Raw genomic sequence first — 27578 nt, forward strand, 5'->3', positions numbered from 1 at the left:
TCTGTGATTACATGCAGGGCGATGGGCTCCTTTGGAGGAGCTGGAATTTGAGCCATTAAGTTGAGTGGCTGCCATTACATCCCGTGTTTGCCAACAGATAATACACAGACATACTTCATCTGTGACAGCTCTGCCCTCTAGACTTTGAATAGAATTATCTTGGTGCAGAGCTGATCTCTCCAGCACCATCCAGGTGCAGCAGGCAGCAAATGTGGCCCCTGATGAGGTGAAGTGGGACAGGGAAGGGACAGCTCTTGCTTGTGTCCTGTGCAGCATGACCTGGAAAGAGGGGAAGGGGACAATTACACAGTGGATGATATTGTCTTATATTTCAAGAGTTCTATTATCATTACAGTGCAAGGATTCCATATCACCAGAGTTTTGTACCTCCTCTAAGCACTGACTCTTCCTGGTCCTTGCAGCAGCCCTCTGACTCCAGATGCCACCAATCCACTCTTTTATAACACTGTTCTTATTTGCTACAGGTGTGGCCTGTTAACATCAGGCCTGCTCCTAATCTTTAGTAATTGGTTCAGCTGCACCTCTTTAGGGGATAAGATTACATTCTATACCACCTTCATTCACCTATACTGTGTCCCCCTACAGGATGAGGTGACGCTGATGTGTCCTGGTGGAGTCCCTGCCCATCCCAGCCTCTCTCAGGTGTGGGGCTGTGCAGCAGCTGTGGGGCTGGCAGATGGGAATGCTCATGGCTGTTCTCACTGTGCCTGCATTGCTGCTGGCTCCTGAGCAGCCCAGGGGGCTGGGGGGGGACTCCTGGGTCAGAATGTGGTGATGGCTTGGAAAAACCCCTGATCTGACCTTTCCATCCTGTGGCAGTGCCATCCAAGCCCAGCTGAGGCAGGAGGCTGTAGCCAGTGGCTGCCTTGGGTTACTCCCACTGAAGGGACATCTTGGCCATGGCAGTTGTCCATGAAAAGTGAGAAGCCATCAGCCACGATCCCATTCATGGCCAGGCTGAGCTGAGCAAAGCAGCTTAGAGGTGGAAGGCTGCACATCCATCCCTGTGCTAATCTGGCCAGTCCCTGTAAGAGGCTCAGAACAATCCCATGCCTCTAACGAGCACCCAGTCATTACTGTGATGTGCTGAGATCCCCAGGACGAGGTGAGAAATGAAAATTCGACTCCATGTTCTCAGAAGGCTGATATATTATTATATCATATCATACTATATTATATTCTAAAACTACTCTAAAGAAAAAAATACATTAGAAGGCTATAAAATTAAAAATAATAAAAAACCCATGACTGACCAGAGTCCCGACACAGCTGGACTGAGATAGTAATTAAATTAAAACAACTCACACATTAGATAAACACTTCTCCAAATCACATTCCAAAACAACAAAACAGGGAGAAGCTGAAGCTTCCCAGCTTCCCAGGAATAGAAATCCTGGCAAAAGGATTTTTCATAAAATATCACAGTGACAATTCCCTTCCTGTAACGGCAGCCTTCCCAGCCAGCACTGTCCCCTCAGCTTTTAGGAGGCAATAGTGATGGGAATAAGAGTGTGGTGTCAGCTGGATTGTCACTGTTGGAAGCCAGGGACAAAGGTGGGGTGTGACAGAGCCCTGCAGTGCCACCCCTGTGCTCTCCATTGCCCCAGGTGCCCCTGTAAGAGGCTCAGATGATCCCATGGCAATCTGCAGGACAATCCCGTGCCTGTAACGAGCACCCAGTCATTACTGTGGTGTGTGAGGTCCCCAGGACGAGGTGAGAAATGAAAATTTGGCTCCATGTTCTCAATGGCCTTGCAGTGCCACCCCTGTGCTCTCCATTGCCCCAGGTGCCCCAGCAGGAGGGCAGGGTTTGCTCTGGGAGTGCTCAGGGCTCTCCAGCTCATGGGCCAGAGTGTCCTGGGAGAGCCAGAGGATGCCACAGCTTTGGCTCAACAAGAGGCTCAAGGGAGAAGCTGCTTTGCTCAAGTCCTGCCTGTTTGCCCTCTCAGAGCTGGGGATGGAGGGTGAGATGTTGGTGTGAGGATCTGAGCTGTGCCTGGCTGGGTTTGCTGTGCCCATTCTGCTCATCCCTGTGCTCCCTCGGGATGCCCATGGCTGCTTTCTGGTCCACGTGCTGGAATCCTGGAAATCTGAGGATGACTTGTGGTTTTGTTGGAATAATGCTCATGAATATCATCATTTTGGTGGCAAAAAGCTTTGTCTGGCCATTTCTCATTCTGGGTGCTCATCCTGGTTTTTCCTTTTGCTACTGGAAGAGGAATTAATGGGATTTTTCACTGGGTGGCTTTGGTTTGCTGGATGGGCTCTGCTTCCCCCTGGCTTGGGAGGAAAGGCTCTCACTGCCCCTGCAGTCGCCCAAAAGTGCTGATTCCTGGGGCCAGGTGTTGCTTCTCCAGCCATTGCTCCTTTTGTGCTTCCTTTAATTACATTTCTGTGAGCTCAGGGTCTGTAAAACGTTTGTAGATGTCATTGCCCTCCTCTGCCAACAATCCCCCCTGGACTTTGTTAGATGGGAGCTGCAGGGACTTACCCTGAGAAGGAGATGAGAACAGCAAATAAGGAGCCCCGGTGGTGAATTTAATCAGTGTAATACATTCATCTGGACTTTAGTCCAGCCTGGGCATTGATTTGCACTAATAACAGCCACTACTTTTTAAGTTCCAAGTTCTCAGTACTAAAAATATCCTTTTTTTAATATTACCATGTTGGCCTCTTACTGCAATACCAATATATGCATTATTGAGGATTCCTGGGGATGTGTTTCATACATTGTGGTCGAAATGACACAGTCCAGGCCTCTGCTTCATTATCAAATGGGGTTTTAGAGCACATGGCAGTGACTCAGTCACAAAGGGGTCTTGCAGCTGCTTCCCTGTTCCTGGCCATCCAGGAGAGATGTTCCTGGTTTGTATTCCTAGTCCTGCATTTGAATTCATCTCCTCCCATGATTTTTACACCTGGCCAGCTGTGTCAGCTTTTAGAGGACAGAGTATCCACACAGAGTTTAGTGAGTTCTGCTCCTGCCCCTTTATTTCCCTGGGAGCTGCTGGCTCTGGGTGAGGGAAGTGGCTGCTCTGGTGCCCCTGGTGTCTCTGTGCCATCCCTCCTGGCTTAGCTGTGTGTCACCAGCTTTGCCTGGGAGCTGGGACACAGATTCCACGTCTGGGATGAGCAGATTCATGTGTTGTTCCCTTTGTAGGGAGCTGTGTTAAATAATTCAATCCCCTGGGAGTCATTTGTGTGATTTTCTCCTTAGTTCCCTTCTGCTTTGGAAAATTCCATGTCCAGAGTAACAGATGATGTTCATTTTAACTTAAATATCCTTTCAAAGGAGGGTTACTCTTGCTTTCCTCAGAGCAATGACAATTTAATCTCCTCTCCTTGCAAACACCATTTAGTCAGATGAACTCAGTTTTCCCACAGTGTGCTCCATGGCAGGGAAGTTGTTTGCTTTCCAGTTTGAATGAGTACAGGCTTTTGGGGTAAAATGAGCCTGGATTTGGCATTCCTGACACTTGCAGTCAAGTCTTGGTCATCCCTGGAGGGGTTTTGAGTCTGTGGATTGGCTGCACCACGGGCATAGGGGTGCTCAGGATGGTGTCTGTGCTGTTTGTCCATGCTGTGTCCCTCAGCCCTGTGCTCAGCATTCCCCAGCAGCATCTTGTCCTTCTCTGTACATTCCCAGAGCTGAATTTAGAGCTATTTAGTAATATATTTATTTAATAATATTCTGTTTGCTTATCTGCCTTACTCTGCCCCTTGGGTGACAGAGAGAGTGCCAGGTCCCTCCTGGTTGTTCATGGTGCCTCAGTGTTACTGGGCCCAGTCCTTGCTGGGCTGCTCCTGGGGTCTCTGTGCTCGAGGTGACCCCGAGTGTTGGAAAGTCTCTTTTTCCCAGCCCTGAGATTGAAGAAGGAGTCAGGATTCTTTGGCTGTTGTTTATTCTCTGTTATCTATAACATTCTTTTTCTGACCCTCTGCAGTCTGTCCGTGGCACACTGACTGCCCCAGAGGTGGTGTTATCTTTTTATACTTAAAACTCCATGTACTTTATTTACAATAATTTTCCAATATCTATCACCTATGTTAGACAGTCTGTCTCTACTCTAAACCAATCCAGAAGTGCCACCTTCACACAGAAGATGGAGGCTACGGAGAAGAAAGAAGATAGACAAGGCACACCCAAATCCCTCCACCTTGGCTTCTGAACCCCTGTTCTAAAATCCCCAAAATTCTACTTTTCTACCTTGTGACAAGCTAACTATCATTCTACTTAAACTCTCTGCCTTGTAAATCTTCACACAAAATTGATAATTTTCTCCATGGGTTAAAATGAAAGGCTCAGGTGTTTTTGACTCTGTGCCAAGGTCTCTGAGCCCCCAGCCAGGGGCTTGAGCCCTCCAGGGCACCCAGAGGGAAGTCCTGAGTTCCAACAGGGCTTTGTGGGACTGGGAGCACACCTTGGGATTGAATCCTGACTGCTCCCCACCCCCAGGCAGCATCCACTGAGGCTGGGCGGGGTGTAAATCAGAGCTCCAGCCCCCTGCTCAGGAGGGATTTCAGAACATCTCCAGGTCTTTGAGGCTGCTGTGGCCTTGGCTTGGGAATGTCAGGAGTCCCTTCTGGGGGCAGGAGGCTGGGATTTGTGGGAGTATCGTGGGTTTGGCTCTTGGAGGGTGTTTATTGTTTGCTGCTGAGTGCTGCAGTGAGGGATCTGTGCTGACAGCCCCTGCCCACAGCCCTGGCAGCTGCCCTGGCTCTGCTTGCTCAAGGTGCTGCTTGCCCTGGAGCAGTTCAAACTTGGACTTCCAACCCCAGTCCCATCATTTATCTGAGTTAAAAGATGATGGCAAGTGGTTATTTGTAATTACTCTACAGGAGAGATATGTCATGAGGCAAGGGGAGGTTGATGTGCCCCATGCATGGGAGGGCTTGGGGAGCAATTAGGGTGACATATGCTCCATCCCAACACCTCACACCTGCGTGGGCTGTGCTTCAGTGGGGCCCCTCTGCCTCCTCAGCACCTTCCATTCTCCTCCTCACTGCTGCCAGGCTTTTACTCAGCTCTCCATCCATGGCCCTGCCTTGTGGCTGCTGTTATTAATAGGAATGACATGGGCAATAATCACAATAAGGTGGAAAATGAGACTAATGTCATCCCCTGGGCTCTGCTGCTGCAGCCTGGCTGAGGCCAGGTGATTTCCTATCTGCCAGGTGAGATCTTCTCAAGAAAATGGAAATCAATGAATAACAGAACAAGCCAGTCCTTAGGAACCTTTCTGTCTGTACTGACTCTCCACATAACATACAGATAAATGAAAGATAGATAAAGCTTCCAACCGAGTGTGGCAGCCTTCCCAGAATGTGGGGTATGGGAGACTCTCACTCCAATCAGCCTCTTTCAGCTGAAATCCAGTCATTAGTTAAATTCATCAAGGGGCTTGAAAGCAGAAAGGGAAATTCTTTGACTTGTGCTTAACCTTTGGGTGATTGCGCCTCTTGAGAGAATGAGCAAATCAAGTGGAGCTGCCCTCCCCTGTGTTTGTGAATGAGCCGTGGGGCCATTCACCGAGATTGGGCATTATTCACTTTGTATAATTCCTGACGAGAGGTTTAAAAATAAACACACCATCAAAGGGACTCTGGGGAGATTATGCAAGAGCAGAGTGCAGCAGGATGGGCTGGGGGCTGTTCTGCTGTGCTCTGCTCCGTCAGCTGGGCAGCCCTGGCCTGGCAGGGAGGAGCAGCAGGGTGTGGGGCTGGCACCGGGCATGCCCTGCTCCCCTCCTCACTCGGTGGGCATGGCTGTGCTGGGAATTGATGGCTCTGGGATGTCCCAGCCCCATCAGGCTGTGCAGTGGTAGTGGCACTGAGCAGTGTGAGTGCCTCCCCTCCAGGATCACCCTGCTCTCCCTTGTTTGGGCCCTGTCCTTCCCCCCAGCAGTGATTCCTCTGAACACCCTCTGTGTATCCTTCTTTGAAGCTGTTTTGGCTGCCTCCATTGTGGAAGGGCCGGTGAGCACAGTGTGGGAAATGCTATTGTGGTTTTACAGGGCTTTGATGTTGTCTGAACAAAGGGCAGCTCTGTACAAGAACAATTTGAGCAAATGGCATCCACTCACCACATTTCTGCCTCCTCCCCTCACAGCCTGCTCCTATTCCTGCATCCTGCTCCCGTGGAGGAGGACACAGTTTATGTAACACAGATTTGAAAGGGAACTACTCAGAGCTCTCATTTTTTACTGTTACAACTCTACTGATGCAGTAATAAATGATCTAATAGAGAAACACTTTCCTGCCTTAAAGATTATTCATATTCCAGAGACCACAGTGCTGGAAATTTTGAGGTCCTTGAAGTTTTCTAAGGAGATGGTGAATGATGATAGATTTATTTAGGGTTTGTTTTTTTTTTTTTTTGTGAATGTGGCTCTTCATAAAGTGCATTTTGGATTCTTGAGAAGCTCTCTGCTGAAAAGGATCTTGGAATCTTGCGGGCTTGCAGTGATTATTTATCCCTGAAAGAGGAATGGACAGGTGAGAGTGGTTTGAATGGCCCTTTTGTGCACATTTCAGTCTCCATGGACCACTAAGCCCCTGATTTCTTCTTCAGGCTGGCCCATAAGAAGCCAGCAAGTGTTGATGTGTTTGGAATATTTAGCAAAACGTTGCAGTAGTGGCTGATTTCACTCAAAGATGTTTAATCCTCGACTGCCTCACTGAAGGCAGGGGCTGAGGTGGAGCAGATGTTCTTGTCCAATTGTGCATCCTGGCTTGGGAAGTGAGCAGAGCCAGGGAAAATGCACCAGATTGGAGGCAGAGGCTCACCCATTCCCCAGAAACATTTTCCAGTTGGTTCTGTCATGTGGAGCAGGAGCAAAGTCCCTCTGCAGGGGCACAGCTGGGTCATGGCTCAGGGATTTAAACCTTGCAGTGGCCTGGGAGGAGTTGTAACCCCTGGCTCTGTAAATGCGCTTTGGAAAGCCATCCTAGGTGGTGTTCCTGGGCTTTTTTCATCAGGATGTGCTGTGGATACAGCTGGCAGAGGCATTCCCCTCCCCTTCCTTTCCTTTGGCTTGTGTGGATTTGCTCCAGTAGCAGGGTCAGACAGATCCCACCAGCTCCTGTAACAGGGACCTGCTCCTGTTACTCCTTTTATTCTTTATTTTCCTGCTTACTTTGATGGGGACATTTATCTTATCTTGATAAAGGTGGCACAAAGGCATGGCCAGAAGAGAAAGTTGTAAAATCTGGAGTCAAACTCCCACTTTTGAGCACCCCCTTTTTATTCCTTGGAAGCTCCTGTGTGGCATTAATGACACCTTAAAGTCCTTTGGCTTTGCAAAGTGCAAGGGGAGAGTGAGGCAGTGGGGATCTTTGGCCAGATGGACCTTTCTGAGCTCTCCCAGCCTTGGTGAGGACCGAGTTCAGCATCCCAGGCACGAGCTGGCAGAGCTGGGGCCTTGCAGAGCCCCCTGAAACCCTTTTTACTCTTTGTTGTTGTTGTCACTTTATTTTGGCAGCACCTCTGATGTAATTCTGGATTTTCAGTGGCCACGTTCCATCCTGGAAATGCCACCAGACAGGAAGAGAAAGCAAAACTCTCCCAGCCCTTCAGCAGCAATGGTTTCCTTCCTTTCCTCTGGCTTTGCTGTTGTAAAGCTCTCACCTGTTGTGCTGGGGTGCTGGCAGTGAAGGAGCATCTCTAGAGGGAGGGTTTGTCACTGAAACCTGTGGGGGAAATGCCTGGGAAGGCTGAGCTGGTGCTGCTGGTTCAGGGATCATCCCCCCTGTTCTCAGGGTGCTTAAGCTGTGCATGGAGTCAGACAGAGCCTGGTCTTTTTGCCCTTTTTCTTTCCCCATTAAATTCCTTGGGCTGTAGAAGTGGCTCCTCCTCTCTGTGCCCTGTGTTTGTTGGGCAGTGCCTGGTGCCCACCCCACACAACATCCCAGGAGTTCATCTTCTCCCCACTGAGAAGGTTTTTCCTGCACCCCACAAAGTGCTCTGCAGGCTCCTGCACAGCAGCAATCATTATTCTCAGCTCTGTAGTTCCCAAATGCTCCTGGGCATTGCTGCACTCATGTTAGCAGGTGAAACCATTGAGGGATTTTCTCTTTGGGCTCTTTTCTTTGAACAAGCAACTGACAAGAATAATTGATTTTAAGAGGAAGTAGAACTTCACCTGGCAGACAGGCAGTGTTCAGGGGATGTCACACTAAATGTCCTTGTCACCTGCTGCATTTCTTCTCACCGCTTCTCTTTTCCTGTGGGTAGGACACTTTCCCAAATATCTAAGTTCCAATTTTTGTAAATTTACAAGGCTAAGATTTTGTGAATTCCTCAGAGAACATAACTATTTCCATCAACCTTCACCCTTCAGAAATTTGTTCTGTCTGGGACAGTGTGCTTTAATATTTCACTATTCCTATAGTGATCATTATTCTTTAATTCCATTTTTTGGTTTTGGCAATGGCCAAATCGTAGATGGGATGAAGATTAAGATGTGGGAAATGCAAACTTCTGCCTCAGCCAGTTAAACACAGAGTGAATTCTAGGGCATGATTCACCTGGCTGGAAGGTAGGTTGCTGAAATAGCCAGGATGAATCACACTCCAGATGTGTTTCTTTCTCTTCACTGGCTATCAGGGAGTCCAGATGACTCCCTCAGCTGCAGTGTGGGAGAACCTGACTTTATAGCAGAGAAGTTCTTTCCAAGGATTTCTTTGGCTGAATATCTCTGACCACAGCACTAAGCTCAGCCTTGAAGCCAAGAGACGTGAACTTCGTGCAGTGAAGAGCTCCTGTGTTGAATTCTCTGAGAAAATAATATTTCATGCTGACCTTTCTCCAGTTTGCCATCTCCTGCTGCTGCAGATGTCAGGTTCTGTCTCCATAACCCTGCCCTGAGAGGGCTGGATGGCTCCATGGATGCAGCAAGATGTCTTGCAAGATAAATTAAACTGGATCTTTTCATTTGAGGCCTTGACATTCTCTCAATGGGCTCAGCATGTGGCATGGCTGGAGCTCCAGTTCTCGCTGTCCTTTTGGTACAGGCTGAGCTGGGCTTGTGTTCCAAAAGGGCAAGGCTTGCTAGCAGGATTCCTGGGATGTGGATCCCTTCCCTGAGCTGAGAGCAAGGGCCAGGGCTGGGCAGGGCCCTGCTGGCACTGATCAGTGGGAACCAGGGACTTGGAGCCTTTCTCCTTGAGATCAAGAACACCTTGCAAAGCCCCCCCAGCTCCTGACATGCCCTGAAAGCACCTTCCAGGCCTCAGCACAAAAGGGCTGAGGTGTGACCCCCTGTCCCTGTGTGCCTCCTCAGAGCTGGGATTTGTGCCTCGGGCTCGGCAATGGATTTTTGCAAAGTAGGCTGGGAGGGTTTGAAGCACAGTCCCTCTGAAGTTTGGGCTCAGTGACGTTTCTGTGGCAGTTTGTGCCCAGAACTGGCTGTGTGTGAAGTGACAGCAGAGCCTCTGTCAGCTGAAGCAGAAGCAGCAGGAACACGGCTCCTGCGTAATAGCTCTGTTCCTGGTTCCTCATCAGTGCAGAAGGGACTGAAATACCCAATGGCATTAACAAAAGGAACAAGTGTCAGGCCAACCCCGTTCATTTTTTGACAAGAAAACTGATTTTCCAGCCAAAGAGAACGTACTCTACAGCATTTACTGAGAGGAGCTGAGTGCAGGATCCCTGTGAGCCACGGGTGGGAGGTGGCCGTGGGGAAAGGGGGACATGTGAGGCATTACTGGAAGATCTCTGTGACACTGCAATAAATATTTCATGCTGTTCCACAAATCTCTGGTAAGGTCCCTTTGGGAATAGTATTTGCAATTCTGGTCATCTGTGTTCCAGAAAAATGGAGGCAGGGAATGTGGAAGCCTGAAAGGGCTGGTGAAGTGCCTGGGGGAAGGAAAAGGGCAGAACTTCCTTACCTGGGAAACCACACCTGGACAGTGTCCATAAATATGGCAGAGGGGAAGGCCTGGGGAAGGAAAAGAGCTCAGTCCAGGCACAAGAACAGATAAATGGTACCTGGTCTCAAATGTATCAAATGTGGGGTTTCTTCAGCTCTGAAGTCTCATCCCCTCCAGATCTGTCCTGGGGGTCTCTGTGCTTTAAACTGATCTTTATTTATGAGACCATCCAGGAACCCTGACTGGGAGCAGAGCAAGGGGTTGGGAGGAGGCACTGAAACATCCAGCTGTTGCTCTGGGGTCACAATCAGTCTCTGTAACTTCTCCAGATGTGGCTCCCCTGCTTTGCTGAGCCAGCTCTGGGTTGAACTGGGGGTCCATCACCATCTGACTGCAGCTGCTGCTGGTTTGGGGGGCCCCTGTGGTGCCCAGCTGCCTCCAGTGTGTCTCAAAAGCCCAGATGTGGGATGGCCCCTCAGTGAAGCAGGAGGTGCCCTCAGCCAGGAGTTCAGCCATCCCCTCAGGGCTTCTTCTGTGCCTGGTCCAGGACCTTGTGAGGCTGGTGTGGACAATCCCCTGTATGACACACAAAGGGGACAAAGATTTCTTCTGCAGCTGATTTTGAATTAGAAGGGACAATTTGTGAAAGTGGGGGTGGGAGGAGCACAGCTTTGCTTTGCTGCCCACTGGATCTGTGTGGGTTTGGAGGATGAAAGGCACTGCCAGGTTAAGCCTTGTAGGTCTTGCTGCTTTGTGTTGCTGACTCCACAACTGCAGGGCTGGGACTGCAGCTCCAGCTGTCCCAAAGCCAAGATCAGAGTTGTAAAGGAGAGCCACCCCAAGGTAAATGGTAAATCAGGCCCTTTAATCTGTTGACTGGATTGTCTGGATGACTTCAGTGTTCTCTGTTGATGCTGAGGACCTGTAGCTATGCTGAAAGGTTTCCTTGAGGTTCTCACTGTGCAGGCAGTGATTATCAGGGGTTTGGGGATGCCAGACTTGCATTAGGAGCTTCTCCACTTGCACACCCACAGTGAGGGGTTATTGTCTGTGTGTCTGTGTTCCTCCCCCAGCTGAGGGGACTCTCAGAGCCTCACCACAGCAAGGTCTGGAATGGCCACAGGGTTGAGCTTTGCCCCTGTGAGCTCAAGCTGGGACCTGGAGGCAGCCCAAGTCCATGGTCAGGGTGTCTCAGTGGCAGAGCTAATGAGCCCACGATGGCTCTGATTAGCACATGGGGAAAATCTGTGTTTGCTGGGGCAGCCTCGGTGCTCAGCACAGAGTGCCTGCAGTGGGCAACACATAAACACAATTTATTGCTCTGTTAAAAGCACACAGCTGTCACTCAGAGGCACAGGGGGTGTCCTGGGCATGGCTGATGGTGTGGAAGACACCAGTGCTGGGATGTTCCCTCCTGCCAGCACGGAGCAGGAGTTCCATGGCTGTCACAGAGGGGACCTGGGCTGTGCTGGTGCTCCTCTAAGGCTCCATGAGCTCCACAGAGATGCTCCTGAGGTCCTGTCACACACCAGGCTGGCCTCATCCAGTGTCCAGGGCCCATGACCAGCTCCATGCAGCCTGTCCCCACAGCCAGGAGCAGCAGGGTTGCCCTGGGCTGTGCTGCAGGCTGGGCTGAGGCAGGTCAGCAGGGTGTCACAAGTGAGGGGTGTCAGTACATCACCAGCACTAAAACAGGCAGCCTCCAGTTTCAAAAAAAACCCCTCTAAATACATGCACTAACTATCAAAAAAACCTTTTAAATATGTGCATTAACTTTCAGAAAACCCTTCTAAATATGTGCACTAACTTTGAACAAACCCTTCTAAATATGTGCACTAACCTTGCTTGGATCTGCATGGAAAGCCTCTGACATTTCAACCAAAGTGAAAATTCCTCTGCAGGACACCATTGCTTGTTTTTGGGCATTGCACATTGTGTCAGTGGGATTGTCCCTGACAGATGTGCCTGTACGGAGTGGGAGGGGAGGTGCCAGGCTTGGGGGACACGGACACAGCACCTGGAGCTTGCGTGGCATGGCTGGCAGCAGGATGAGGGCAGAGGGCAGGGCAGGGTGGGGCTGCCATGGAGATGTGGTTTGGCTGCGAGCTGTGCTGCTGTGCATGTGAGGGGCTGGGGCTGCAGCCATTCCCTGACTGTGCCTTTCTCTCCCCAAGCTGATCAGTGGTGGTTCCATTGTCAGTGCTGAGGCAGTATGGGATCACGTCACCATGGCCAACCGGGAGTTGGCGTTTAAAGCAGGAGACGTCATCAAGGTCCTGGATGCTTCCAACAAGGACTGGTGGTGGGGTCAGATCGACGATGAGGAAGGATGGTTTCCCGCCAGCTTCGTGAGGGTGAGTGATTTTCTGCTTTTTACTCCCTAAGGAATCCCTGCCCATGCTCAGGACATCAAGAACTGAGCTCTCACTCTGTTTTTATGGTGTTTGTTCTCGCTGATGCTGATTCCCACTTCTTTGCCTGCTTTCTGTCCAAAACATGGGCAGCAAAGAAGGTTTCTGCTTGCTGCTGCCTCCCCAGCACACAATTGTTTCCCCTCTGATGGCCAGTGCCAAGAGGGAGAGATCCATGACTGGAACTGGAGCTGGGCTGCCCAAAAAAAGTCCATGCTGTTACTATGGCCCGGGATAACAAATTGTGTTTGGTATTTTGGGTATACAAATTGTGTTTGGGATTTTGGGATAACAAATTGTGTTTGGGATTTTAAGTCTGACCCTGGAGCCAATGGTGGCAACAAGTCTGGAAAATGGATTTGTGTCAAGTGTGATTGAGGTGAAAACCTTCTTGCAGAAACACTCTCACCTGTGTCACTGACACTGTGCTGCAGCTGGAAAGGCTAAACAGAACAATCTCATTTTGTTTGCTTAATTTAAACACTGAAATATTCTGGGCCAGTTTAACCTCTCAGTGCACAGACCAGTGCTGATTTCTTTGTGATTCTGGGGAAAAGATTTAACAGCCCTTTGGTGTGGTGTCACAAACAAACAGTCTGCAGGAGGTTTAAGAATAGTCTGGAAAACACTGTTCTGTTTTTTTTTAAAAACACACCAGAAAAACAAATGAACCAGTGTCTTTAGGGCCACAACCCATGGATCATGGTCTTGGCTGAACTCCCCATCTCTCCCTACACTTTCCAAAGGCTGGGAAGGTGGTTTTAGAAACTGGGGAATAAAGGAGAGAGGAATCAGTGAATTTCAGACAAATGTCTGGAACCACTCCTGGATCCTCATCCTTGGTGCTGAGGGTCAGAACAGCCTGACCAGGCAGGATTCTTGCCTGTTCTGTCCAGTATCCCAATGAGAGCAATCCTCCATCAGCTCTGCAGGAGGCTGGCTTGGCTCTTCCATCTGGGAATCACTTGTTGAGGGCAGCAGGGACCAGACACTGCCCTTTCCCCTCCCAGAGGGGAGCAGTGCCTGCCTCTGCTGCCTTACTGAGAATTAATATTTAAAAACAACAGTTCTGGACCATTTTATCTGCAGGTCTTGAAGGGAGGCTGGGGAGAAAGATTTGCCCCTCAGGTTTCCAAAGCAGCTGAATAAGGAATGAAAGAACTGCGAGAAGAGCAGATGATCACTCACATCATGAGCAGGCTGCGTTTTTCTCTGTTGTACTTTGAGCCCTGCTTTTTTAAGATGATGCCAGAAAACTGCCTGATTTAGCTTGGGTGGTTCTAGTTTTACTTGCAAAATAATTGCTTTTCTTTCTATCTGTATTTCTCTTCTGCAAGCACAGAAGGAATATGTTGCATAGAATATGAATAGTATTCAAGTGAGAGATGTCAGACAGAGCAGACAGGTATAAAGCCAAATAGGATTAATTTCAGGATATTTCAGACTTCAGGCCTCTTGTAAGTACTAACAGGAGTGCAGGAGAAGATCACTGCACAGTTGGGCTCCTCTCAAAGTCCTTTGAATCACTTCTGAGGACAAAACTGGGCTGGGAACCCAGTTTGCAATGAGCTGTCTGACGCTTCTTGCTCTCCAGCCAGATCATCTGAAAACCTTTGGCAAAGCATTTGGCACTCACGAAATCTCATAGCAGGGAACTTCACATTTGCAAGTGGAGAGGAAAACAGGAACCTGCTGATTCCCTTGGCCTCCTTTACATGACAGCCAGGGGTGGCAAACCAAAAGGCTCCTGAATTCCCTGCACACACAGCAATTGTCTCCCTGCTCACACCTGCACTAATCCTCTTAGTAGCTTGGACAGAAGGAAGGTGGGGAGAAGAAACCACAGAGGTTTGGGAGCTCAGGAACTTTCAAGGAGAAACTGGATAGATAAAGCAATGTTTATCTGGGAGAAGAGAAAGCACAGCACAGGAGAAGTAAAATTTGAAGCCAACAGGGAATGGTGAAGGGTTTCTGCAGGGAGCTGCTGCAACCAGGGAGAAGGTCATGAACACCCCTAAGTCAGAAAGGTGGATGAGAACTCCATAACTAAATTTAAGACCCAGCAACAAGCTGGGTTTAGACAGGTGAAGGTGTCTGTGGTGTATTTTAGTGCCTGTTCTGAGCACACTGGACACCCACAGGGCACAGCTGTGGTGGCTGCACGGTGCCTTTGAACATCCTGTCAGCTTCCAGTGCTCTGACAGGTTGGGAGGTACAGCTGAGAAAAAACAGCAGGAGTTTCAAACAATATTTCACATTCTGGTGGTGGAAATGCCACATTTCCCCCCTCTGTGGATGGCAGAGCCTTGGGCTGTCTGTACATCATAGGCTCCAGATGAGTTTTTGCATAACCAGCACATTGACACTGGCTCAGAAAAGCAGGCTCAGTGTTGGGAGGGATTTACAGCCCAGAATTACAGTCCAGGGCTGCCCATGGACCCATTGTTGTACCTTGAGGTCTCCTTCAGAAAGCACAGCAAAGTTTTGATTGCAGAGCCTCTCATCAAGGCTCCAAAATAGCCCAGGTGAGACACTCCAAACACAAGAAATCAAATGGCTTAATGTTTGGGCTCTGACATATTTCCACTGCAAGAGAAATAAAAAGAGTAAAGCTTATGGATGCTGTGCAGTGAAATCTCTCCTCAGAGACATTGCAGAGTGCCCCAGTCCTGGGCAGAGAGGGGGATTTATTCCTGTGTAAAGCTCTCCTTGGTCTCTTTGGATACCAGACTGAGCTTGCAGAATATATTTCTTCTCACCTCAGCAATGCTGAGTCTCCCTTCCTTATGTTACTAAGCCAAGGTAAAGAGCAAAACTGGAGCTGAGGAGCTTTTACTGCAGCTTCTTGTGGTGCCTGGTGACTGAAGAGGGGAAGAGATGGTCCTGCCAAAGAGCAAGGAGGGGCTGTAAAACCCTCATGGTCTCCTCTTCCAGGAGAAGGTGCAGGGGTGGAGAAGTGCAGGGGTGGCAGTGCTCCGTGTTCTGTCTCACCACTGCCTTGGTTCCCCCAAGTGTTGTAATTTTAGATTGATTTTCCTGCTGAAAAGCTGCCTTTGACCCACTTTATTTTCTGCTGCTAAAGGAGAAGTGCTGGATAAATTGGAGTGAGCTTTTAAGGCGCTGTGGAGAAGGAGACTCTGAACCCAGAGCCTGGTCCCAGTGCCTTTACTGGGCAGGTGGGTTTAGCTTTTAGCTGTGCCTGCTCTGTGTTGCAGGTGTAATTCTCCATTTTGCTGCCCCTTCTGCTTCTTTTTGCCTGTAAAATCTGATTGTATCTTACTGAGCTCATCACTCACCTGCTTTCCCCCCCTGCAGCTCTTGCATTAGCATTCCCTCAGAGCCAGGGCCATCAGATTTCCCAAAGAAAGAGGATGGAGCTGCAGTCAGAGCCTTCTAAAGGAGATTTGATTCTCCTGTGGCAAATCCAGCTCACAAATAGCTGTGCTGGAGGCAGGGCCCACACAGGCAGCACTGCTGGGGACAGGCTGAACTGCAGAGTTTGGGGTTCCTAAAGGCAACTTAGGAGCACCCCAGGGCTCCCTGTGCCACCTGCAGCCCACACAGGGCCCCAGAGGGTCACACACTGTGCCCTTCCCTGGACAGGCTGGTTTGGAGGGGCTAAACCAGAGTTTGGAGGGGCAAACCCAGAGTTTTGAGGCCTTTCTTTGAGTCAGGCAAAGCAGGCAGGAATCTGCACAGCCCCTCCAGGCACAAACCTGCAGAGCCCCTTCCTTGGCCTGCCCTTCCTCAGCCTGGCAGGGCTCTGAGGGAGCTCTGAGCTGCTGCTCTTCCCTCCTGTGTGCCAGCAGGGCTCGGGCTGTGGGAAATGGGGGCTGAGCCCTGATTCCTGGGGTTCTGATGGAGCACATGCAGTTTGCTGCAGTGTCCAAGCAGCTTTTGGTCCCTGCTGGAGCTGCAGCCCCTGGGATGTGCATTTGGATTGCAGGGAGCACAGAGGGAGCACAGGGAGTATGGAGGGAGGACAGGGCCTGGTCTCTGAGCTGTTCTTGTTCACCTCTTGGGGATACAGAGCCTGAAGCTGTCCCTACAGGATCCCCTGCTTTCTCCTTTCCCAGAAATGACTAAAGGGTGTTTCTCACCGTGGGTAAAGGGAATTTCTGAGGCTGGGAATGAGAATTTAAGAGAGGAAGAACCTAAGAGGCTTTGCTAAAGCTGGGGGCAGTTGGAGGGAGGAAAGAGAAGAGAGCCCGTGGGCTGGAAGGTGTGGAGGGCACTGAGGCTGGGGGCAGATTACTGAGGGAGAAATTCAGGCTGGGGAAGAGAAGAGTGGTGGGGCCACGGGAGGAGAAAGCACCTTGCTTCAGCTGCCTTTCCTTCTGCTGCCAAATGTGCTGTTCCTTGTCCTGGAAGAGGATACAGAAGATGCTCTGTGCTTCCCAGCAAACTGCATCCACATTCCCAGCCGGGGAGACAACTAAATAAACTGTTTATTGCAATACAGCAGGGCTGGGGATGGACAGGGCTGGGGATGTGACACTGCAGAGGGTGTGACAGTGCACAGAGGTGTGACAGTGCACAGGGTGTGACACTGCACAGGGTGTGACACTGCAGAGGGTGTGACACTGTACAGGGTATGACAGTGCACAGGGTGTGACACTGCACGGGGATGTGACACTGCAGAGGGTGTGACAGTGCACAGGGTGTGACACTGCACAGGGTGTGACAGTGTACAGGGTGTGACAGTGTACAGGGTGTGACACTGCACAGAGATGTGACACTGCACAGGGGTGTGACACTGCACAGGGATGTGACACTGCACAGAGGTGTGACACTGCACAGGGGTGTGACACTGCAGAGGGTGTGACACTGCACAGGGTGTGACACTGCACAGGGATGTGACACTGCAGAGGGTGTGACACTGCACAGGGTGTGACATTGCACAGGGTGTGACACTGCACAGGGTGTGACACTGCACAGGGTGTGACACTGTACAGGGTATGACAGTGCACAGGGTGTGACACTGCACAGGGTGTGACAGTGTACAGGGTATGACACTGCACAGGGTGTGACACTGCACAGATGTGTGACAGTGCACAGGGTGTGACACTGCACAGGGTGTGACAGTGCACAGGGTGTGACACTGCACAGGGGTGTGACACTGCACAGGGTGTGACACTGCACAGGGTGAGGATGTGACACTGCACAGGGTGTGACACTGCACAGGGTGTGACACTGCACAGGGTGAGGATGTGACACTGCACAGGGTGTGACAGTGCACAGGGTATGACACTGCACAGGGTGTGACTGTGTACATGGTATGACACTGCACAGGGTGTGACTGTGTACAGATGTGTGACAGTGTACAGGGTGTGACACTGCACAGGGTGTGACAGTGCACAGGGTGTGACATTGCACAGGGTGTGACAATGCACAGGGTGTGACAGTGCACAGGGTGTGACAATGCACAGGGTGAGGATGTGACACTGCACAGGGTGTGACACTGCATGAGACTGCAGGCAAGGACACAGCCCTGGAAGCAGGCAGGGAGGCAGGAAAAGGAGCAGATCCTGTGGGAATGGAGCTGCTCTGCTGCAGGGCAGGGTGGAGGCTGGATGAGAGTCCTGAGGCTCTGTGCTTCCATGGATTTCTCAGGTTATTGGAGCCTCTGGCACTGTAACCCCTGTCCTGTACAATCCAGATTCCCTGGGATGGCAGCAGCTCTCTGAAGGATGTGTGTGTGTCATTAATCTGCCACATTAGCTAATTGGGAGTGAGAATCCAGCATGGCACATTATCTCTGGTTGTGTCCTTGTGAATATCCAGTGGCAGCAGGTTAATCATCCAGCTGGCTGCGAACATGTTTGCTTTGTTGTGGTTTGTGCTCATTATGAGGTGATCAGGCCTTGGTGCCTGTTGAAGGGAAAAGTCCTCTCCATCCAGTGCCTGCACTGAGCAGGGTAAATCTGCAATGATTGAGGGCAGTGCTGCTGGCCCAGTGCCATTTGGGTAAAGCTGCAAGCTGATGAATTGTATTCATAGAAATTTTATATCATAGAATCACAGACTGGTTTGGGCTGGGGGGGACCTTAAATCCCCTCCAGTGCCACCCCTGCCCTGGCAGGGACACCTCCCACTGTCCCAGGGTGTCCCAATGTCCAGCCTGGCCGTGGGCACTGCCAGGGATCCAGGGGCATCCACAGCTGCTCAGGGTGCCTCAGCACCCTCACAGGGATCAGTTTTTCCCCAATACCAAATGTAAACCTACTCCCTTCCAGTTTAAAGCCAAGTTTGGCTAGGAAGGGATTTTAAGATTCCTTGGGCAGGGACACCTCCCACCATCCCAGGCTGCTCCAAGCTCCAACCAACCTTGGGCACTGCCAGGGATCCAGGGGCAGCCCCAGCTGCTCTGGGCACCTGTGCCAGGGCCTGCCCACCCTGCCAGGGAACAATTCCTAATTCCCAATATCCCATCCATCCCTGCCCTCTGGCACTGGGAGCCATTCCCTGTGTCCTGTCCCTCCATCCTTGTCCCCAGTCCCTCCCCAGCTCCCCTGGAGCCCCTTCAGGCCCTGGCAGGGCTCTGGGCTCTGTCACACCCTGTCCCAGGTCTCTGGATGTGTCAGGCACGCTCTGCCCTCAGGGGAGCTCTGGTGGCTCTCCCCATGGAAGGCTCTCCTTGCCCTCCACGTGTCTGAACAGATTTTCCAGGAATCTTCTCATTGCTGGGCCCTGGGGTGAGCCTGCCTGGCCTGGGGCTCCCTGGCTCTCCCTTTTTTCCTTTCCAAAGGATGTCACTCATGGAGAGCATGAATTAGCACCATGCAGCCATCAGCCCTCCCTGGCTCCCAGAAGTGCTCCTTAGGGAAAAGGGCCTTTTTTCTGTGATTATTTTACTTTTATCTGCCTCTGCAAGTTCTTGCATTACACAAGAGCTGGTCATGACTTCCCAGTTAGGGTTGAATTTTGGAACAGGACTTGGAGCCTCATGATAAGTCTGTTCCTCTCCACATGGAGGGGCCTCTCAATGGGAACATCACGTAGGACCAGCATTTAGCAACTAGATTTTTTTTCACTGATGTTTTAATTAATTCTTGATACAAAGTGCTCAAAATGGCTCTCAGGGCTTGGTGGTTTGATTGCTGGGTGTTTTTCACGGCCTGAGGAACGCCCTCCCAGTGCTGTTTTATTTTACAGCCCCTGATGTTTTCCATTGCAGAGGTGTTGAAGAGACCCTGGATTTATTATTGTTTGTATTTATTTTATTATTGTTTATTATTTCTTATTTATCCCTAGAAATCCCCACAGGGATGGCAGCCACCCATCCTGAGGTGGGATGAAACTGGGAAAAACAAGAGTTCTGAAGTTTCTTTTCTAAGAATGGAGATACTTGCACTGAGAGGGAGGGGCAGCTGTGCCTTTGTGTCCCTTAGGAGAGATGGGGAGCACACAGACCCTTTTCCAGGAGTGTGAACTCAGCTGTTCCCCACAGGAGGGAGAGAAATTCAGGCATTTTTGGTAGCCCTGTGTGTGTGGAACAGAGGGATGACCCTGTCAGAGGTGCTGGGTTAAAGCAGGAGCATTTGCAGCTTTATCCAAATCACTCAATGTGACATTGCAGAAGTTTTGGGCAAGGCCAGCATCTCCCCAGTGTGGCTGTGCCACCTCCCTGTCACTGCACTCCATCACTGAGGCCCAGGGATCCAGCCTGGGCTGGTGGCACTGGGACAGGGGGCACAGTTAACCCTTGGAGTGCCACCTCCCCTTGGCCCAGCATGGCCCAGGTTCCCCCCAGTGCTGAGAGCTGGATGTGCAAACCCAGCCCCAGGATGTCTCACCAGGGTGAGAGCAAGAGTCTGGGGATGCATTTCAGCCCATATTTCAACACCTCCATCAGTTTTTCCATTATTATCCCTGGAATATTATAATTTGCCATTATTACCCCTGGAATATTTTCATTTTCCATGATTATCCCTGGAATATTTTCCATGGTTATCCCTGGGTTTGGGTGAGGAAACCTCCTCCAGCTGCAGGGACTGGCCCAAGGTCAGTGCCAGAGCTGCTTGAGCTGTACCTCAGCTTTTATTACTCATGGTCCCAGCTTCAAATGATGCCCTGGAAGAAGGATCCTTGCTGGAATTTCAGAGAACTTCAGAGGTTTAGATGGAAACAGGAGTGTTTGAACAGCCCTGTGGGATTCGTCCTTCCAGCAGCAGGGGCTGGAGGGTGCAGGGTGGAAGCACCTTCAGCTTCCTCTGGAGCTGATAAAATTGTTGCATTTGTTTTTAATCTAAGGCAGAAGTCATCTAGACTAGAAATGTAATTTTTTTTTTCCTTTTGGGAACATGGATTCTAGCAGGAAGGAGCAAAAATTTCATTAAAGAAGAAAGCAGGACTCCTGAGATTTGCAGATGAGGAAGGAGGGAGTGTTCCTGCTGTGCACAAAAGGCAGCCTGAATTTGAGGAATCCTGGAAGTTTGTAAGTTTGCTATCTGCCTTGGAGTTTCAAAGCCTTTAGGATTCATGACTCAGGCTTACACACACATGCCTTGTAATGATTAGATCTTTCTGGCTTCTTTTTTAAGTGAAAATCAAATTTTTTCTCAGGATCACCTGACTCCAGGAGGAGCACATTTAAAAATGTGCTCTGCTGCCAAACTGGCAGGAATGTCATCAGACTTGGTAACAGGCTGTTCCTGTTGGGTTTGGGAAGGCTGCAAAATCCCTTTCTGTAGGAGAGGAAAAGCAGGGAGGGAAGGTATTTTAAACTTCAACCAACAGGGTTTAATCCCCACACTGCTCCTGCTGGATTTTCCACATCTGTTGGAATGCCACTGAAGCTGCCACCAGGACATGTCCCTTGCAGGACTCCCTGTGCCATTCTGGCCTTGACAGAACCCATTTTCCCTTCTCAGGGTGCCCCCAGGTTTTCCCAGCACCTTGGTGGCACTGCTGTCCCTTACCCCAACAGGGACATTGCTCAGCAGGAACACTTGTTTCATTTATTTGTTTAAATTTTATTTTAATTATTTTATTTTCAGCGTAAACCATTGCTCATGTTCATGGGGTGTTGCTCTGCCTCAGTGGACCCCAAACCTCTTCCAGAGGAGGGTGGGTTTGCTGAAAGAGACACTTTTCTAGCCAGATTTTGGGCTAGAAATTTTTTGTTTTTCTGAACAAAAGACATTTGTTTCAGCATGCCAGGAGAGGTTTTCCATGCTGGATTCCACTGTATTTGGTAGGATTGGATGATCAGCTCCCCCACAGTGACCCAGGGCCTCCCAGTGCTGATAGAAATCCTGCAAAACCCCTTTTTGATCCCCCAGATTTGCAGCATCGTTAACATCCTGCTAAAGAAGAGATGGGTTTGGGTTTTTTGGTGTTTGTTTTTTATTCTTTCTTGGCCTTTACAACTCCCTGTGGGAGGGCAGAACGTGGGAGCTGCGAGAGGTGGTTTAGCAGAACAGCTGCTGGTTGGGAATGCAGGGAAGGAGCAGGGGCAGGTTTGGAGGTTTTTACTTTCCTCATTTACAGGAACACTGCCCTTTACAATCTGTGCAAAGCCCAGTTTAAACTGAATAATGGGGAAGCAGGAAACACTATTAACATTGAAAGGAAGCCTGAAGATCAGGTTAATGATGCTGCCTGGTTTGCTTGTACTCTGTGTGTGGACAGTTCCACTGCTCACAGGAAAATGTATTTTTAGTTTGAAAGTCCCCAGGATTTGGGGACTTCAAACACTGAGGAGAGAAATTGCCTCATTTCCATCACAGCTGAGGTGGTCTGTGAAAGACAGAGGTATTTCTGTCAGCTCTAAGTTCTATTTAATGTTTGTTTACAAACTACCCTGAGCCCAATTGGAGTCAATCAGTTATTTGAAGCAGCTTTTGTGGGAAAAGGTAACAGAAGGAGCCCTTGATCCGTATGGTGTGTGCAGAGCACAGGCTGGTTCAGACACACAGGGGAGAGGTGGAATTTGCAATTTCTATGGATGCTTTTTATTTGATATTGGAAGGCAGCTTCAGTGTGCTGAGAACACACAGATCATTTTTCACTGCTTTTTGTAATTTTCAGTGCCCTGTGCACCTGTCCCAAGCTGCCCTCAGCCCCCAGGTTTAGGACCCTTGCTCAGGGGTGTCCATTCTGTGTTCTTTAGAAGTGCCATGGTTTGGGGATCCCAGTGCTGGGCTGCTGACATGTGCCTGAGCCAGGAGGGCTGTCCCTGTGAGCTGATGGGGAAAGCTGCTGAGAAGTGGAATCAGGGCTCCTTCAGAGCCTGGGACGTCACAGAGCTCCAGAAACACAGCCCAGAGCTGATGTGCCCCTCAGGTCTCTGGACAGCCAGATATCTCCATATCCATGGAATCCATATGGATATATCTCCACCTGGAATCAGTCCCCTGGGAAGGGCTTAGCCCTACTCCCAGAGGATCCTGTGTTCAGAGGGACCCAGCTGGGGGTGGCAGGAGCTGGGACAGTGTGCTTGCCACCAGCACGGCCGTTTCCTCAGGCTGCCCTGTCTCACTCATGTCCCTCTCAGTTGGGAGCTCTTGGAGCATTCACTCATTTATTTACCCTGTCACAGGGGGGTTTCACATTTGGGGTCAGAGCAGCCAGCACTGCCATCCCCAGGAGATGGGGAGTGTGTGGGGAGCGTTTGGGGCTGGTTGCTCCAGTGTGGAGCTGGGCAGGGTGGGCTGGGAGCTCTGTGCATCCTCCATGGGTGGATCCAACATCTCCCAGGGCCCTGCAGCCCTGGAATTATTGTTGCTGGCAGTGATCCCTGTGCCTGCCTCTGTCCCCAGCTATGGGTGAACCAGGAGGATGGCGTGGAGGAGGGAACCAGCGAGGTGCAGAACGGGCACCTGGACCCCAGCGCCGACTGCCTGTGCCTGGGCAGGACCGTGCAGAACCGCGACCAGATGAGAGCCAACGTCATCAACGAGATCATGAGCACCGAGCGCCACTACATCAAACACCTCAAGGACATCTGTGAGGTACCTGGGCTGGGGAACCTCTGGGGACTGGTCTGGGGCTGTTCCTACTGCATCAAACACCTCAAGGACATCTGTGAGGTACCTGGGGCTGGGGCACCCCTGGGGGCTGGCCTGGGTCTGTCCCCATTACATCAAACACCTCAAGGACATCTGTGAGGTACCTGGGCTGGGGAACCTCTGGGGACTGGTCTGGGGCTGTTCCTGCTGCATCAAACACCTCAGGGACATCTGTGAGGTACTTGAGGCTGGGGCTACCCTTGGGCCTGGGAACAGGACATGGGGGCTGGCCTGGGGCTGTTCCTACTGCATCAAACACCTCAAGGACATCTGTGAGGTACCTGGGCTGGGGAACCTGTGGGGCCTGTCCTGGGGCTGTTCCTACTGCACCAAACACCTCAGGGACATCTGTGAGGTACCTGGGGCTGGGGCTACCCTTGGGCCTGGGAACAGGACATGGGGGCTGGCCTGGGGCTGATCCTGCTGCATCAAACACCTCAGGAACATCTGTGAGGTACCTGGGGCTGGGGCACCCCTGGGGGCTGGGAACAGGACATGGGGCCTGGCTCTGTCCCTACTGTAAAAAACCCCTCAGGGACATCTGTGAGGTACCTGGGGCTGGGAACAGGACATGGGGGCTGGCCTGGGGCTGTCCCCACTGCATCAAACACCTCAAGGACATCTGTGAGGTACCTGGAGTGGGAACAGGACATGGGGACTGGAAACAGGACATAGGGGTTGGGAACATGACATGGGTCTTGGCCTGGGGCTGTCCCCACTGCATCGAACACCTCAGAGACATCTGTGAGGTACCCGGGGCTGGGGAACCCCTGGGGACTGGCCTGGAGCTGATCCTACTGCATCAAACACTTCCAGGACATCTGTGAGGTGCTTGGAGTGGGAGCAGGACGTGGGGCCTGGCTCTGTCCCCAGTGCATCAAACACTTCAGGGACATCTGTGAAGGGCCTGGGGCTGGGAACAGGACATGGGGACTGGGAACAGGACATGGAGGCTCCCCTGGCTCTGTCCCCACTGCATCAAATCCCTCAGGGACATCTGTGAGGTACCTGGGCTGGGGAACCTCTGGGGCCTGTCCTGGGGCTGTTCCTACTGCACCAAACACCTCAGGGACATCTGTGAGGTACCCAAGGTGGGAACACGACATGGGGGCTGACCTGGATCTGTCCCCATCACATCAAACCCCTCAGGGACATCTGTGAGGTACCTGGAGCTGGGGCACACTTGCCCATGGTGAGGGGCTGGCAAGGGTTGAGCCTGGGTTTGTCCCTGGGTGATTTGGGAAACAAGCTGAAGTGTCTGAGGACTGTGTCTAATGGAGGAGCAGCATCTGTCAATATGTATTGATAGTTCTGAGAATTTCCTGCTGGATCTGATAATTCCTTTAGTTTGTATTAACCAAAAGTGCAATTTCCTGACCTTTATTCCATAGCTCTTTGACTAAAACATGATGAGGTTGAGATCCTTCAAGCAGCCCTCTTAATTAAAACCCAATGCCATCTACTTTTGAACTTGTGATTGAGGAAATTAGGTTGTAATTAAACCAATCAGTTACCCATGTCATCTGTGCCTTTCATGTCGGGTTCACAATTTCCCCTGGCTCAGGATGGCCCCCATTTGCCTTTCTCATGGCGAGACTGAGGGCAAAACGTTCCCACCTTGGGAAATGAAGAGGGGAACCAGCAAGCAATGGACTTTAGTGACTGACCCCACAAATCCCCACCCTGGTTCTTGTTCATTAGGGTACAATTAACCCCTACAACCCCTTAGGTTCAGGATTAGTGCCCTGAGCTGAGCCCAAGGTGCAGAGGCTGTGGTGCTGGGTGTTTGGGAAGGGGAACACGTGGCTGTGCCAGAGTTGGGCACTGTGTGTGGAGATGTCCTTATCACTGAGAGGCAGAAGTTTGTGAGCCCTGAAATCAAAGTCTGGGGATGGCTTTCAGCTCATCCCTCGCAATGTTTAGGATTTAGTGAGCCTGTGCCCAGTCAATGTGGTGAAGCCCCCTGGGGATGGTGCTTAGAGGAATGTCTTCCTCCCTTCATCCTTGCTGCTTTTCTCCCAGCAAGGCAGAGCAGCCATCCAAAAAGCATCTATGACACTTTTCAAATATGGAAGAGCCTTGGGATTTCAATTTGGGAACAAATGAGCTTAATTTCAATGTGCTATTTCAGTCAGAGAGCTTTGCATTGGAGAAGGGAAGACTGCAGACACTTCTCCACATTTTGTTTCTTTTCCTGCATTTGCACTTTTTGTTGTAAACAAAAACAAAAGAAACAAAAATAAACCTTGACTTGCATCTCCAGCCATGTCACCATGTTTCTGCCAATTGGGATTCTCAGGAGGTGCAGACAGGTTCAGCTGCAGTGGGGGAGCACTGATTTACTGCCCCTAATGATGTGTCCCAGACAGGAGAGATCCAGAGATCCTTGCTCTGTGTGATGCAGACTGGGATTGAGGGGATAAATCTTACCTGCAGGTAGAGCACAAGGAAATTATTCAGCTAAGCAGGGAGGAGGCTGAAATGGGCATTCTCATCTGTGCCATGATGGGCTGTGCCTTGCTGCAGAGAGGCTCAGTATGCTCAGACTAATCCCAGCAATCCCTCTGCTGGGCAAGGCTCCCTGAGCTCTGTCAGCTGGGGCTGGAACAGCGGGGTGGGAGCTGGGCTGGACTGGGAGAGGTGGGCTGGGCTGGGCTGGGAGAGCTGGGCTGAGCTGGGAGAGTGGGCTGAGCTGGGAGAGCTGGGCTGGGCTGGGAGAGCCTGGCTGAGCTGGGAGAGGTGGGCTGAGCTGGGAGAGCTGGGCTGGGCTGGGAGAGCTGGGCTGGGCTGGGAGAGCTGGGCTGGACTGGGAGAGCTGGGCTGGACTGGGAGAGCTGAGCTGGGCTGGGAGAGCTGAGCTGGGCTGGGAGAGCTGGGCTGGACTGGGAGAGCTGGGCTGGGCTGGGAGAGCTGGGCTGAGCTGGGAGAGCTGGGCTGGGCTGGGAGAGCTGGGCTGGACTGGGAGAGCTGGGCTGGGCTGGGAGAGCTGGGCTGAGCTGGGAGAGCTGGGCTGGGCTGGGAGAGCTGGGCTGGACTGGGAGAGCTGGGCTGAGCTGGGAGAGCTGGGCTGGGCTGGGAGAGCTGGGCTGGACTGGGAGAGCTGGGCTGGACTGGGAGAGCTGAGCTGGGCTGGGAAAGCTGGGCTGGACTGGGAGAGCCTGGCTGGACTGGGAGAGCTGAGCTGGGCTGGGAAAGCTGGGCTGGACTGGGAGAGCCTGGCTGGACTGGGAGAGCTGGGCTGAGCTGGACTGGGAGAGCTGGGCTGAGCTGGGAGAGCTGGGCTGGACTGGGAGAGCCTGGCTGGACTGGGAGAGCTGGGCTGAGCTGGACTGGGAGAGCTGGGCTGAGCTGGGAGAGCTGGGCTGGACTGGGAGAGCCTGGCTGGACTGGGAGAGCTGGGCTGAGCTGGACTGGGAGAGCTGGGCTGAGCTGGGAGAGCTGGGCCGGACTGGGAGAGCTGGGCTGAGCTGGGAGAGCTGGGCTGGACTGGGAGAGCCTGGCTGGACTGGGAGAGCTGGGCTGAGCTGGACTGGGAGAGCTGGGCTGAGCTGGGAGAGCCTGGCTGGACTGGGAGAGCCTGGCTGGACTGGGAGAGCTGGGCTGGACTGGGAGAGCTGGGCCGGACTGGGAGAGCTGGGCTGGACTGGGAGAGCTGGGCTGGACTGGGAGAGCTGGGCTGGACTGGGAGATCTGGGCTGGACTGGGCTCCCCATGCCCTGGTGGGGTGGGCAGGGCTGCTGTTTGTGCCCCAGCACGAGCAGGCAGCAGACAGCCCCTGGTGAGCTGCTCTGACAGTGGCAATTCCCCTCTTGCCAGGCTCTTTGTCTTAGGGTGTTTTAGGTGTAGGATGAAGGATGAGGTGTGAGAGGGGATGGCAGAGCAACTCTGACTGGGCTGAGCCTGGTTTAGTGCTGAGTTTAGCTGTGTGTGGTTATTGTTTTTAGCTGCAGTGAATAACAAATAACAAATCCTGACCCCAGGGAGGCACCTGAGGATGTGAGGTTGTTCCTGGGGGGTTGTGATGAAGAGCCCTCCCATTGCTCCCCTCTGCTTCAGGATGCATTTCCAGCCCTGCTCCTGTGTCACTGCAAACCCTGTGGCCATTCCCAACACCCATGGCACGAGTCTGGCCAGGCAGGGAGCTCAGGAGCTGGCCAGCACCAGGAGGGAGGGATGGATGGATGATGGATGGATGGATGGATGGATGGATGGATGGATGGATGGATGGATGGATGGATGGATGGATGGATGGATGAGGGAT

At 51.5% G+C, this 27578-nt stretch overlaps 1 protein-coding gene across 11 annotated transcripts in view; it reads left to right on the forward strand.

Annotated features, from left to right (window-relative positions):
• Window positions 1-27578, forward strand: part of ARHGEF9 (Cdc42 guanine nucleotide exchange factor 9) — a 210320-nt gene that overhangs the window by 132704 nt on the left and 50038 nt on the right. For all 11 annotated transcript variants that reach the window (XM_063170295.1, XM_063170293.1, XM_063170294.1 and 8 more), the window contains 2 exons: window positions 12069-12248; window positions 23069-23260. In XM_063170295.1, coding sequence (XP_063026365.1) covers window positions 12069-12248; window positions 23069-23260 — 372 coding nt within the window. The remainder of the gene's footprint in view (window positions 1-12068; window positions 12249-23068; window positions 23261-27578) is intronic.

The sequence above is a fragment of the Melospiza melodia genome, chromosome 16 (assembly GCF_035770615.1).
Source record: "Melospiza melodia melodia isolate bMelMel2 chromosome 16, bMelMel2.pri, whole genome shotgun sequence".
NCBI classification, from domain to species: domain Eukaryota; kingdom Metazoa; phylum Chordata; class Aves; order Passeriformes; family Passerellidae; genus Melospiza; species Melospiza melodia.